Source organism: Chenopodium album, chromosome 22 (assembly GCF_948465745.1).
Source record: "Chenopodium album chromosome 22, dcCheAlbu1.1, whole genome shotgun sequence".
NCBI lineage: Eukaryota > Viridiplantae > Streptophyta > Magnoliopsida > Caryophyllales > Amaranthaceae > Chenopodium > Chenopodium album.
Window position 1 is genome coordinate 29,104,643 of NC_137855.1, and position 15,959 is coordinate 29,120,601.

General features: G+C 36.0%; 1 protein-coding gene across 1 annotated transcript in view; it reads right to left on the reverse strand.

The window, feature by feature from the left end:
- LOC145605985 (putative glutathione S-transferase) overlaps positions 1–11,014 on the reverse strand; it is a 31,990-nt gene extending 20,976 nt beyond the window's left edge. The window contains exon 1 of the mRNA XM_081662053.1: positions 10,694–11,014. Within this exon, the coding sequence (XP_081518179.1) occupies positions 10,694–11,014 (321 nt within the window). The remainder of the gene's footprint in view (positions 1–10,693) is intronic.
- Between the last annotated feature and the right edge of the window lie 4,945 nt (positions 11,015–15,959).

Sequence of the window (15,959 nt, forward strand, 5' to 3'; positions counted from 1 at the left end):
ACCTCACGTCACGGCAGGTAATTCCTACTCGTTTCATTCATTACCCTACACTTTCTAGACTAGGAATTGATAAACATGTTGAAAAATTATTCAAAGGAATTGGCATGAGTGGTTTGTTCAAATTACATTATGATACTTATGATTATTTGATTTTAGAATTCATTTCTAGCTTTAATGTCATAAAATCAAATGCTTTAATTTCTCATGTTCAATTTCGATTGCTTAATAATGATATTAGATTGTCTTTAAAGGATTTTGGAAAATTGTCTGACTTGAAATCCGATAGACCGATTGAACCACCCCAAGACAACATTACGTTTGTCTACCAAGCCCTCACCGGGAACCCCAACTTGAACCTCCAACATGCCAAGGGCACTTGGATTCAACATCCCGTGCCAAAGCTTTGGCAACGGTTTGTTGGCCTTACTATTTTTGGGAGGCATGAACGCTATTAGGGTCATACATGATTCCTATGAGTGATAAGCTTAACATAGTTCATAGAATGGCCCAACACTTCCAAAGGGTGGCCAATGCGGCCGAGTCGGGTAGGTCTAGGGTCCCAATTTCCTTAGGTGGGTTAATAACTCACATAGCGGTCAAATACCTTAGTTTAGCCCCTGACGGTGATGGTAAGGTAGCCGGACCAACCCTAATGGACGCACCCTACTTAGGAGGCCTTAATTGGATTAACGTGATAGGGGGTGAGACTTGGTGGGTGATTCATAGGGAGTCGGGTAGAAGAGACAATGCTTTCATCCTACCTAACCCGACTTTGACGAAGTTTGAGAAGGGCCTTCCTTCTTACACCTTCGAACTAGGAGACCAAGGAGAGGCCCAAGAACATCACCAAGCACCTCCCTCACCACCACAACAATTCCACCAACCATCACCCCAACACTACACACATGACATTCCCACTTCCTCAACCAACTACAACATCGACCCTAACGCCCCATATGACTTTTCGACTTTTATGAGCCAATTGGATAGGATAGAGAGTGGGCAAGGGAGGATGGAGGGTTTGGTTAGGAACTTGGACACTTGGGTAGGAGCCCTAGATGCTAGGGTTGGGGTTGTGGAGAGGAACTTAGGGCGGGGTTTGTACCCCATGTATGATGACTATGCCCGTCGGGGGGCTATTCCCCCCGAATCACTTGTCCCCGATTGGTTTTAATATTCCCAAGGGGGATACACGGATCCAAGTGCCTACGGTTCCTACGTGGACTATTCATCGGTCCATGGATATGGGACCGATGCTCCTTTTGGTGGGCTTGGGGGGAATGTAGAACTTAACTATTTTGCAGGTGGTTCGGGCTATGGAGGTGGTGGTTCGAGCCATGGAGGGGCCGGTCCTAGCCATGGTGGTGGCGGATATTCGAGGATGGATGAGGATGAGGAGTAGGTTACACTCCCAAGACAATGAGGGCATTGCTTGATTTGGCTTGGGGGGGTAATCTTTCGCTTGGTAACTCTCTTTCCTTTCACTTTATTTACTTGCTTTCTAGTGTAATTTTTACTTGCTTTTTAGTTTAGTTTTATTGCTTTCCTTATATGAAAAACACAAAAAAATTAAAAAAATTAAAAAAATCCAAAAATACGTTCCAATGAATTGTAAATCATGCTTCCCTGTGCCCCTTACTTGAGAAAAATTGTTTTGATTCTTGGTATTTGATGATGAATATTGTGGATTTGTTGGTCATGATTTGAAGTTTGATTGCTTGGATTCCTGAACATGCGTCAATTTTGTCCAACTACTTGTGAATATAGTGCTTGACTAGTTGATTTGGTTAGGAATGTGTGATTAGTTCCTGGTATGTCAATGAATTTGAGTATTGGTTTGCAACTATGAGTAGTGTTTCAAGACTCACTATTATGCACATGTGGAGGACGAAGGCATTTGTTCTTTTAGGTAGCCTTCAGATTTATTTAGATATATTTGTTCCCTTCTTGCTACCCATGTTGTTGCTTGTGCCATTTTATTGTTTTTAGCCACATTACAAGCCGTGTTTGCCCCATTGGTTACTAGTCCCAGGCTTGGCTTGGGGGAGCTATTAGTGAGTGAGGTGAGGGAGTTTGTAGTGTGCACATTATTTGCACAATTTGGGTGGGTTTTGAGAAGTATTTTGTTCTTGATCATGTTTCTGTTTTGATGAGTTTAAAAGTGTATAAATTTGAGAAAAGTAAAAGTGTGATGAAAAAAAGAAGTTCCAAAAAAAAAGTGAGAAAATAAAATTAAAAAAAAAAAAAAAAAAAAAAAAGAGAACTTCTAATGAAAAAAAAGGAAAAAAAGAGCAAAAGAAAAAAGTGTTTGCTGTTCAAATTATCTAAGTGAATGTTAATCAAAAGAAAAGAAAGAAAAAAAGAGTTGAGTTTCAATGTAAATATTTCAAGTTATGAGTTCAAAGTTTGTTTATTCACTCTAGTTCATTATTATCATATTTTTATGAGTGAATATTGTAAGAGTTGGGATTGTTTATATTGTTTAGAGTATATTTGGTGGATTATTGTTAGAGCTGGGTATGTTGGAGAAGTGTATGATCATTATTTTTTATCATGGGTTTATTAGGATTTGGCTCCCTTTTGGCATAACTTTTCTCTCACATATTCCCAAATTTATCCTACCCTCTTACCCTAGCCTTACATTACAAGCTTTAAAGACCCTCCGACCTTGTGCATAGAGTTGTGTAAATGTGAAAGTATTGTTTATCAATGCAAGTTATGGCTTGACATATTCCGAGCACTACTAGAAAACAGGGAAATAGCGACGGACTACTTCCGACGGACCAAATATTCCGTCGGAAAAATCGAATTTTCCGACGGATTTTAATTCAGTCGGATATTTCCGACGAAATCTACAAATCCGTCGGAAATTTCCGATGGAATAAAAATTCGTCGAAATATATGTGCTTTCCGACGGATTTTTAGTCCGTCGAAAATTTCTGACGGAATTTTCCGTCGGAATAAATTTTTTTTTTTAAAAAAAAACATAAACCCCTAGAAACCCTAACCCATGTTGTATTTCCGCCTCTTCTTTCCCTTTGTCTCCTTCTCTTTCCTCTTCTCTCTCCTCTCTCCTCTCCTTCTCTTTCGTTCTTACTCCTCTCTCTGAATCTCCTGCTCGTTCTCTTTCTTCTTTCGATCTCGTTCTCCTGCTCCTTCTCTCTCGTTCTTCTTCTCTATCTCTCCTCTACTCTACTTTCCCCTTAAATCTCCCACCATAGCTAACACTAACCACCAACATCAACAACGAACAACACTAGCAACATCGACATCAACACCACCATCACCGGCATCAACATCAACAACAATATTCATTTTTTCGCCCTTATCCTCTCTATTCATGCCTAAAACAAAGGTTTTTGGGTCAAATTCGACCATGAAAACTCTAGAGCTAGAGTTTTTATGGTCGAATTTGGCCTTTTAAACCTAATTTCAAGGTTACGTGTGGTCAAATTAAGGTATGTATCTTTTTTTTTTCAATTTTGATTTTTTTTTTTTTGTTGTATTATCAGATTTTTTTTTACAATTTCTGGTGGTGGAAGGTGGTTGTTGTTGGAGTTTAGGTTTTGTGGGTAATGGTTAAGGATATTTAATTTTTTCCTTAATTTTTTTTGTTAATTTTTGGTGGTGACTGTTGTTTTTGGTGGCCATAGTGGTGGTTTTTAGGTGGTTGGTGGGGTGGTTTGCTTAGGTTGGGGGTTTGGCCGAATTTGTAAGGGTGGGGTGGTAGATCTGGGCTTGTTTGTGTGGGTTATGGTTAGGTGGGTAGATGTTCTGGTGGTTGGTGAATCTGGGTTAGGGTGCGGTGGTGGTGGTTGGTGAATCTGGGTTAGGGTGCGGTGGTGGTGGTTGGTGAATCTGGGTTAGGGTTTGATGATGATAAGTGGGTGATTTGGGTGGGTCTGGGTTAGGGTTTGGTGGTGGTGGTGGATGGATCTTGGTTAGTTTAGGGAGTGGCGGTTTGGGCTTAGGGTTGGTGGTGTTCAGAGGTGGTGATGTGCCGCGCCCCTGGTGGCGTGGCGTATTTTTTTTTAATTTCTTTAAATCAGTTTCCGACGGAAATTCCGTCGGAATTTTCCGACGGATTTGTGTTCGTCGGAACTTTCCGACGGACTTTGCTAGTGCCCAAAAATGCATTCCGACGAAAGGATTCCGTCGGAATTTTCGTCGGAAAAGTGTTTCCGACGGAAAAGGTTGATTTTCCTACAAAGGGTTTTCCGACGGAATTCCGTCGGAAATAGGTTTTCCGACGGAATTCCGTCGGACGTGTTTTCGAGGGATTTTTTCCGTCGGAAAACAGCAGTTTTCTAGTAGTGGAGTCGACTATTAGGTTGAGTGTATGTCTTTTTAAACACACGAGTGTGTGAGTTTGGGAGGGCATTGTTCACATAAAGGGGTTGGGACGGAGAGCGATCGAGTACATCTTTTACTCGCCACATAAATGAGAGTTGAGTGTGTGAACACTAGTCTTGAATTCTATATGCTCTTGTGGTTTGCTTTATTTGACAATTGTTGGGGAGGAAGGGTGATTAGATGAATAAGATTGATTGATGTTGAAGCATATTCGTTTGATTTGCCTTGAATCGTTTGTGCTTGATTTTATTATTGGGGTGAGGCATGTTTTATATGTTCATTGATGAGCTTTTTGCTTAGGGACAAGCAAAGGTTTGGCTTGGGGGAGTTTGATATGTCTATTTTATATAGTATTTTACCCCCGTCCCTTGGTCATAATTAGTAGTGTTTTCTGCTCTTTAGAGCCACTTTTATTACTAAGATGTGTTTTCTAGTGTTTTCGTAGTTTTGGTTGAGTTTTGTAGGGAATTGCACCTTTGGAGCATTTTCCCGGGATTTTATGAAGCAACTACGAGCATTGGAGGAGCACGACCATCGTTGAAGCCCAAGGCCGGCTAGAATCATCGAGCCGGTGATTAAGGGCTCGGTATTTGGAATACCGAGGTTTGGACCGAGTACTCAAGACCAGAAGAGGAGATCCGGATTGGGCCGAGGAATCGAGCCCGATCGAAGTCCAAGCCTTGAGGAACCACAAGGGCCCGATCGGGCAAGCATAGTCCCGATCGGGCAAGCTAGCAGCAAGTGGCATGGTGCGTGCCAGGCGCGCCCGATCGTGCGAGCCCTAGCACGATCGGGCGACGTTGCTGCGAGGGAATGCGAGCAAAAAGGCGGCCGCCCGATCGGGCGCGTGTTTCTGGGGAGCTGAGTTTGATGAAACACTTAGTTTCTAATTAGGAGTTGTTAGATTTTTGTTTAAGTACGTTTTTAGGATAATTATTTTGGTTACTCTTTCCCTTTTACTTTCTCTCTCTACTTAATATTTTCTCTCTCTAGACTTTTCTCTCTACTTTCCCTTGTTCTTGACTACTTTGTAATTCTGCCGTCTTGGTACGATTTCTATTTTAATTAATTTCAGTAATTTCTTCCTTCCAATTCCTTATGACTTATTTTATTACTTTGCATGCTTTAGATTTAGTTATGTCCGAGTAGTTTAATTCTAGGGTTTATGGGGATCCATAATTAATATGAAAGGATAATTTGTTATTATTGATTATTGATATTGCATGATAATTTCTTATTGAATTGTTTTAATTCTTTGCAATTAGATTATGAATCGAGCAGATATAATTTGATTGTGAATGTTTAGCAATATTGAATTGATGAATCGAGCAGATGTTAATTTAATATTAAAGGCTATTTTCAATAGAAACTTAGATCTAGTAAATTGCGAGAGCCTGTTAGATGTATGTTGGTTAATAAATTGCGAGAGCCTGTTAATCATGTTATTTGTGCAATGTTGATTAATTGATTGTTATGTTTCCTCCCGGAATATTAATTATTGGTGAACCTGTGACCCTAGGCCTTCTTATTATCGATTTTCTCCCTAAACTTAATCTTCGTAGTATAGATTCATATTAAAAACAACAATTTGGTTACTTTAATAATTTAGATTATATTAATTAATTAGGAGTAGAAAGACCAGTTTCCCTGTGGATTCGACCCTACTTCCCTATCTACTTTAGTTAGAGGATTTAGGTAATACTTTTGATTAGGTGACACGACTTTAGCCTGTCAGACTTCCACATTGTTATCAAATAAATCAAACAAGGGGATTTGAATTTACAATTTGGTATGATGAGAGTACCTGGAATGCTGGTGGCAGTATCAACTTAGTATTGTCTTTTAATTTCAACTGCACATCATATAAGTACACAATAATAATCTACAATAGAAAAAATGAATTAGTTACCAAGAAATTCTAGGTAAACATGTGTAAAAAAAAAATTGTAAGGAGATTCAAGAGAAATTGCATACATGATCACTTATATTCGTATCTGGATAAAAACTCCAAGATTCGCCTATGGCCATCCAATGAAATTGTTTATATATTGCGCAATAAAATTCATCACAATTTGATTCCTTTGGAACCTTTTTGGATATTTGACGTTCCACAGATGAAAGTTGTGATTCGTAACTCTAAAATAATGGAAGTGACCGGCCACCTATAATGCTTCGTCGTGTCTCGTTTTCGTATTCATCACCACTATCTACTTCAATCCTATTGTTTCGTTCCTGCGTTTTTTTCACAAGAGTTTAGAACATAAACAAAATATAAAACAGAGTCATTGCTTTTAGTACAACTACTAACCAGAGACAAATAAATAACATTAATAGGCAATAACCAAAAATATAATGGGTCTATACCGCATAATACAAAACAAAAATATTGCATCTAATACGCTATCACCAATTAACACTATACCACAATTATAGATAAACAATTTGAAGAACATCACCTCTTCATGAATTGCATCATTTGAAATGCTTTTCTTATGCCTTTTTGGTTTTTAATTTGATGTACGGATCTGCATACACCGCTAAGTATTATCTCGTGGAGACCATATTGGGTTGAATATCAACTAAGTATAAATATTTGAAATATGATTACCAAATCTAATAGAGATTGGTCATCCTTCTCGGCTGCGCTCATTGTTGATTTATGTACAACCATTGAAAGCTACACCACGCAGTATACAAATTCAATGGGAATTTCTTAAAATGTTAGGTAATGATATTAATCAACTTCACTTAATACCAAAAATAATATTCTGCCAATAGTTTGTATAGATCACAAATAACTTACATGATCGGCTATTGGATCTAGATTGCTACTTTTCCCTTTTTTTTGGTTTTGATGATGATGATCGGGACTGTAAAAATTATTATTAGAGGATATCACAACCAAAATTATATTAAAAACTTCTTTCAAGCAAAAAAATTATGAAAAAATTATATAAATTAATGATAAACGAAGTGATAGGTTATGACATATATTACCTTTGCAAAATGGCATTCTTATCTACAAGAGAACTGAATGATCTTGTTTTTCGCCTCCTATGGGGCACCGACTTGGGTTCTTCGATTACAATGTCCTGTGTTCCTGTTTTTTGTTTTGGAGCTTTGACTTTAATGGAAGGACTTTCTACTTTGTCCTTTTCTTTTAATTCCTTCAAATTTTGCATCTTTTTAAGGTCCTTCAATGTTTCTAGGCCAGGTGGAAATTGGGGCTTATTGAAACGAATATCAAAAATGCTTAAGGATCTAATATCGGAGCCTTCAACTTGTTTTACCTCATTTTTTTTTTCCTCACCTATTTTTTCTTCACCCATCATCTCTTCAACAATTTTGTCTTCAACTATATCCCCTTCATCGCCACTTGTGCCTCCCTCTAGCTTACGCTTAGTGCGTGAGCTAACAATTAACTCTCCATCATTGTTAATAAATGGTGAACAAGAACGATTTAAAATTGTTGGGGTTTTCCCACCATCTCTCTTTGCAAAATATCCTCTACGCTTGGATGATTCCCCACCATTTGACATGATAAATGCATCGCTCTTGGATATGATTTGTGCCAATGAAGACTCAATTGAAGATCACATTTCTTAGACATCGTTCTCCAAGTTTGACATTTGTGAAAGAATTTGTTTCACATCCTCCTCAGCTTCATTTTTTTTCTTTTTCTGTCCAATTAAAAATTTTAACTAAATTGTTAGGTAATGCCAATTTTCTATTAAAAAAAAAAGGTAATGCCAAAATTAAATTCACATAAATGCCTACTGCATAAGCAAAATCCAATTACAAATTAACATTAATTGACATGGTGATGACCAAATTAACTAAAGATGGATGCCTTAACCACAAGCGGAATCCAATTAAAAAAAACAAAAAATACGTTTTAGGTAATAAACAATTTGAATACAGGTAAATGCCAAAATCACAAACAGATGAATACCAAATTCGCACATCACTTCTCCGAATCAAACAGGGTTGGCGAAAAAAATACAATTAAAATTTGAAAATTACAAGCCTATAAGAAATAAATATTTATATACACACCCTACAAAAAATTAGAGTTTGTCTATTATTCAACCCTTAGAAATCAATTACTTTTATTATGTGTAAAAATCATATTATAAATGAAATTGCAAGTATGATTATGTAATTTTTTTTAATAAGATAAAAAGTCTGTTTGGTTTTCACACTTACATATGCGTTCTTGACCATGAATGGAGTTCAGCAGTACCTAATTCGATCGAAGGACTTATGATTCCACAATTGAACGTGAAAAAAGAAAAATAAGTAAAACTCTACTTAAGAACGTGACAGGATTTGATAAAGAACAATATACTAATTTAGGAATATCCCAAAATTATAGCCACTAAATTATATGCCCAATATTTCAAAAATATTGTTTCCAAAATATAATAAGATAATAATCTCATAAATATTTTTTGCTAAAATGTTATGATAAAAATTTCAAAAATATCTTATTCAAAATACAATAAGATAATGATACCATAAATATTTTTTGCAAAAATGATACGATAAAAATTCCTTAAATCATTTTTTTTTTATATGATTAGTGTAAAATTATGATTACTAAACGCAATTGTTAGGTAATTCATATATTTTTCTTGAGAACGAGCAGATTCCAATTAAAACATAAAACTTAATTTTTAATTAATGACCAAAATTTACGAGTACTAATGAATGCCTTACACACAAGCATATTCCAAGTACAAGTAATAACCTAAAATTATAGCTAAAACTTTAAGATAATGACCTACATAAATAAAGGTAAAGACCTAACTACATAAAGGTAATTACCTAATCACAAACATATTACAAAAATCGCAAATGAAAATTTTGGATCAAACAGTTCGAAAAAGAAAAAACAAACTCATATTCTAAATTGAAGTGCAAACCTCGTTATCCATTGACGTTAAAAAAAATGAAAATTAAGCATTTCACATCATCATATTACACACGACTAAGGCTTTTTCCATTCTCAAAACTATCAAATAAAGTGATTTTTACATCAATCAAAATCATCAATCAAACCCTAAACGAAATTTGTACCCAAAATTGGATGGGGTTTTGGACAGAATTTTGGTCAGAATTTGGTCGAAATTTAGTCAGAATTGTGATTGGAGTTGTGGTCAGAATTTTGGTCGGAATTTTGGACGGAATGAAGAACAACGAAGAACAATGATGATTTTATGTTTACTAAATTGTAATTCTAATTTAATTTTTGAAAATGATTTTATTAAGTTTAAAATAGATTTTAAAAAACTATAATTACGTATTCTATAAAAAAATACACGTATTCACAATTATATATACATGTATAGTATATTTAGGTATTTAAAAATAAGTCAAAAATTGACCAATCATAACATGACATCTCGTCATGTTATGTTGTCATTTATTAAGAATGACACCATAGAATCATCACAAACTAGGGGTTAGAATTAAATAAAGAAATAAAATACTACGTAGGATCTAATCAAATTAATATTAGATCAATATAATAAACGAAAATAATAAGGTACACTAAATATAGCTTAATTGAATGCAAATAATAGATCAAGTAGCTAGGAAATAACATATACAGATTCTTATGCACTTGAGGGTAGATTACTCATTGAAAGAATAGAAATAAAAAAGAAATACTACGTAGTTGTTTGGTTAATCAGATATCATTACCTCTTAAATGTCATCGTATTAGACAAATTTGATCTTTTAAATTGAGGTATAATCCCATAATATTTTTTCAACAAAAGTAGGGCCTTATTTTATTGGACTAAATTAATCTGAATTGAACTTAACTAAATTGATCATAACTAATTAACTTTTTTGAAATGGACTAAGATCATGTTCACTTCACCCTATATTTGTTAAACTGAAATTATTATTATTGAAATGAAATTATTTTTTCTATACTTATATTTTTTTAATTGAACTTAAATTATTCTTACTAATCTACATAATATTTTTCTTTATTGAACTTATTGTTATTGAACTGAAATGTTTTTTTTTTACTAAATATAATTTTATAAGGTGAAATTATCTTTAATGAATTGAAATTATTATTACCAAATTGAAATTATGTTTTATAGAACATTATTAATCAATAGTTTTGATCGTATCATACTAATCTCGAGTTCTTGGTAATGTTGCTATCGATATTTGTATAACTTTCTAAAATCATGTGGAGTAATTGTTGCAATATTAAGGAAACAAAGAGAGTATATGATTATGTATTTTGGAAAAATTACGAAGTGCATGTACGAAAACAAAAGAAAAATATGAAACAATACAGGGAAAATTAATCAAATACCGTTTTATCAAAATAATCTTCGCAAAACCTAGCTCGAGCCCGGTCAAAAGGTTCAACATGCAACAAACTTGGAAAGTTCTCCTTCCAAACCTCATCAATGTACTCTATAATTACAAGTGACTCGCAAACCGGTTTTCCATTGTGTATTAAAACAGGAACTTTCATGTGAACCGGGTTCATCTCTAAGAGAAGTGAACTTTTATCATGCAAAATTTCATTGAGGAATTTATAGTTTGTTATACCTTTTTCTTGTAGTGCAATATTAACCCTCACAGCATAAGGACTAGCCCAGTGATCTATCAACACCAACTCAACTGTCATGGTTATTAGTCTTAGCAAATGCTCAAAGTAATAATAAGCAAATAGTATACTCTCTTTGTTCTTGAAAGTTTAAGTTAGCTTTCTAAGCAGAAAGTATGGAGACTTGGAGAGTATTATGGGGTTGGACGGTTGGTTTGGATTGATTGAATAATGAATTTTAATAGTTATTGGACTTGCAATTTATAGAGGACTATACTTTCTAAGGAAAAAAAAAACAAAGATTAAATTTATGTTTCATTATTAGATGGATTGTACATTAGTCACGTACTTCATTAAGAATTTATTCATGATGTCATCGCTTGCGTCTCTATTAAGACCAAGTTTTTTGAATGGAGCACTGTAATATTATAAAATACACAAAAATGTATAATATTTAACTGGATTAATGAAGGAAATGTGTACTCGACTACTAGAATCTAATACAATTACTAAATATAATATAGATCATTATGGAGATAATAACTTCGTTTAGGTTGGTTGTCTTTACGTCTTGTTAGAGAAAAATATTGATCATTGGGTTAAACTGATTCCAACTAAATGGATTTATCCTATGAGATTACACGCACAATAATATTAGGTCAGACAAGGAAATCGGGTCCAAAATCAGGCTTAGTGAATACCGGCCATGAGTACGTAGAAGTGAAGGGAAATAATGAATTAGGCCCTAATTAGATAATATGATTATATAATTAAGGGTTTGGAAAAAAATAAAACAAATGTTCATCATTCACAAAAAAAAAAAATTTAAAAAAAAAACGTAATATTTTTCCTTTCCTCTCTCTATAGCCATCATACAAAAGGTGATTAAGCTCCCCTGTCCAACTAGCATTGGTGGAGGTTTGAACTACACTTGTGGACTAGTCATAGATAGACCTAACAATCCTAAGCCTGACCCGATGACCTGACCCATGATTCGAAGTCAACTCGAAAACAGTGACCTAGAATTGACCTGAAACCCGAAATGAGCCCGACCTAACCCATACCCGACCCGAAATGGAATTGACCCGACTTTGACCCGAAACCCGAAGTTGACCTGACCGAAGTAACCCGACCTAAAGCAATCTGATTCGAAATTGACCCGATACCTAAAGTGACCCGACGTGAATATCAATTGAACTAACTAACCCAAATAGACCTGAAACTTAAAGTAACCCAAACTTATCAAATTACCTTATACCTGAAATGACCAAAACCAATTTAAGCCACATACTTGACTCGCGCGATGTTCGGAATATTTCAAGCATCTACCCCAAGCTTGAACCCCACTGTGATCATACACTAAAGTATGGTGGCGTCCAAAGGGAAATAAAAGAGAGCAAAAGAGTCGCCAACAAGTTTTAGGAACTTCTAAATCGTTCACGAGGTGAAGGTTACATCCCTTAACGATCCATGAGATCGTCAACTCCAAAAGGTCTTGAACCAAATAGGGTTCGGGGATGAGGGTACGAATCCAATCTACAAAAGAAAGAACTCGCCCTATAAAATAGGCCTCTACTTTATTCTACTCGTATTCATGTGCACTTTTTGACTAACATGCAAACACTAGATTAACCCTAAACCTGTTTAATCTATGTTGGTTGAATATTAATTCACAAATAAATCTATAATTGGCGTCACTTGAATTAAAATCATATTAGCCTAAACCAAATTATTAATTATCTTATTAAGCATACTTTCAAGTACAAATTCCCTTTAAACATGCATAAAAGGCCTGATCAAGCAATAACAATATATCAAGCAACATAAGTCACGTTTGGTTACATCTACCTCGATGTTGTAACTATCCTTATTGTAATAATCATCAATAATAACAATCATCATAATCATAATAATCATGTTAATAAAGCATAGTAATAATAGCAAGATCCTAGGCATGATACTAACAAGATTAATAACAAACTCTAGCATGTCATTAAACAATAAAGATCAAAGCTTTAAACCTAACATGGTACTAACATGCTATTAGAAATAATAAAAGGCGCCCTAAACATGATACTAGAAAGCAATAAATAACATCCTAACATGATACTAGGAATTAAACAAATCTACATGCTTTCTACATTGAAATAAATAGGGAGTAAGCTATTTACTTACTTGGAAGCCTCGTACTTCTTTCTTTCACGCCTAGGGCGAAGGCAACCTCGAACTTGGTTAGGTGTTTCTACATCTTGTGAGTGCGGTATTGTGTTTGTAAAAGGCTAGTTTAGAAAGAGAGAGAAAATCAAGTAATTCTTGATGAGAGTTGATGATTGTTAATTGAGAGTTGATGATTGTGAATGAATAAAAACGGAGGTTCAGGACCCTATTTATCGGAAAAATAGTCCGGAAATAGGTAAAATTCAATAAGGAATAAAACTCCAAGTTGTCGCCGCAAAACCGCTTTGTCGCTTGGCGACAGGGTCTGTCGCGTGGCGACAAGGCTTGTCACGTAGCGACATGCCTATCGTTTGGCGACAGCCTGGTTTTCACGCGTTTTCCACGCGGAGTCTAATTGTTAATCAAATTTGATTTATGGAGTCCGTACAAAAGCTGAAATCGTATTTTTAATAGAATAATATTTTATTCCAAATAAAACTTATCAAAATATAATTATTAATTCTAACTCTATTAGGATTTAAAAGAACCTTATAGAGAATTCTAGAAGACCATAATTAATCCTAATAATTTTAAGAATAATAATTAACATTGGGCCCTCCTTTAGATCATTGGGCCGCATGTAAATATCAAACCGGGCCTAGTTAGTATTTTGGCCATAACTTCCTCATTATTCATCGGAATTGAGCTTATAATATATCATTGGAAAGCTCTTTGCAAGCCCCATCCAATTACACTATTATTGGACCCTTGACACGGATCAAACTAAACAGGATTGGCTATTTTCATAAAATAGAGTTGTTTTCGTAAACAGAAAGAATGAATTTTAATAAAAACTAACCGCAACGCTAGACTTTTCACACTTTCACTTCATTTGATTATGGTTCGACGCGAAAGGTATTGATCACTGGGTTTGGTTTTGGGGAGACACAAATGGGTATCTACACGCGAGCATACTCGGCCCAAAGAGAAAACAATCGCAATAGGAATGGCAACGTATCGGATATGGCTAAATTCGAATCTGATTCGTTTAATTTTTGGATCGTGGACTCGGGTTTAAATCCAGATCCGAATATGATTGAGTCGATTGTTTTGTATAAAAAAAATCTACTAATAAAGCTTGACTCAAAGTATTGACCTGAAATGACCTAGCCCGATCTTAACCCGGCCCAAACTTGACTCGATATATGGACCTGAAAATTAACCCGACCCAAATTGACCCAATCTGAATTAACCTGACCCAAAACGATCTGACACGAACTTGACCGACCTAAAGTGTTGATCCGACCTAAAGTGTTGACCCGAACTTGACCGACCTGATCCATATCCAACCCGAATTTCTGTTGACTCGAATTTGACCACAACCCATACCCGACCCGAACGACCCATTTGCCAGGTCTTTTCATAGAGGAGCAACAATTGGGACTCTAATCTCCGCAAGAATTTAGAACGTAGAAAGCTTGAGAATTCACTCATCAATGGTATACACTACTAGAAAACAGGCAAATAGCGACGGAATAGTTCCAATGGACATAAAAATCCGTCGAAAATTTCCGACGCATTCTAAAATTCCGTCGAAAATTTCCGACGGAATAAAAATCCGTCGGAAATTTCGACTTTTGCGACGGAAGTTTCCATCGCACAGTACCATTTCCGACGGAAAATTAATTTAAAAAAAAACCCCTTTAAAGAAAACCGAAAATAAGACGGTTCCACTCTCTTTCCTCCTCTCCTTTTCTCCTCCTTCTCTCTCCTTCCTCCTTCTCCCTGATGCGCCGCTCTCCTCTTCTTCTCTCTCCGCTTCCTCTCCTTCTCGTTTTCCTCTCTCCTCTTCTTCTCTCTCCTTCCCCTTCTCTTTTTCTCCATTTTCGGCCTCTCCTCTTCTCTTTCTCTCTTTTGTTCTTGGTAGGTGGTTTTCATGACGCCGACGAGTTTTCAAGACGCCGGTGAGTTTGGTTGGTGGTGTTCAAGTCGATTTCTCGCCAATTCCTAGAAATTAATGGTTTTTCATGTCAAATTCGACCATGAAAACTCTTGATCTTGAGTTTTATGGTCGAATTTGACCTTTAAAACCCAAACTCGAGCCAATTTTGGGGTTTTTTGGGTGAAATTCAAGGTATGTACCTTTTTTCTTACTTTGTTTTTGTTTTTTGAGATTTTTTTTTAAAAAAAATTTATAGTGAATTGTGGTTGAATTGCGGTGGCGGTGGACTTGTCGGTGTCGGGTTGTAGATTTAGGTTAGGGTTTGGGTTTGGGTGGTGGGGTTTTGGTTAGTGTTCGGTCAGGGTTTGGCCATTGGGGTTAGGTAGATTTGGTGTGGGTGTGTCTGGTCGGTTTTTGGTGGGTGGGTGAGGGTTGGTTTCAGGTGTTGGTGGGTTTTGGTGGGTGGATCTGGGTCAGTTTAGGTTAAGATGGTGGTTCGCTTAGGGTGGTCAGTGGTGGTTGTGGGGAATATTTGAGGAGTTTTTGTATTTAATATGTTGCGGTGGAGGTGGCGGTTTAGCGGTGGGGGCTGATGGTGGTGGGGGGTGGTGCGGGCTTTTTGTTTTTTGTTTTTTTAAAAGGATTTTCCGACGGAATTTCCGACGGATTTTTCCGTACCCAGAGTACCTCTTCGGACGCTAAAATCCGTCGGAATTTGCGTCGGAAAAACTTTTCCTTCTGAAAGTGTTTCCGACGGAAAAGGTCAATTTTCCTACGAACACTATTACGACAACACTTTCCAGTGGACATCCGTCGGAAAGCCGATTTCCGATGGAAAACAGGGTGTTTCTGACGGAATTTTTCCGTCTTAATAATGCTGTTTTCTTGTAGTGTAATTCTAAACTATATGCCCCTTTATTTGTATAT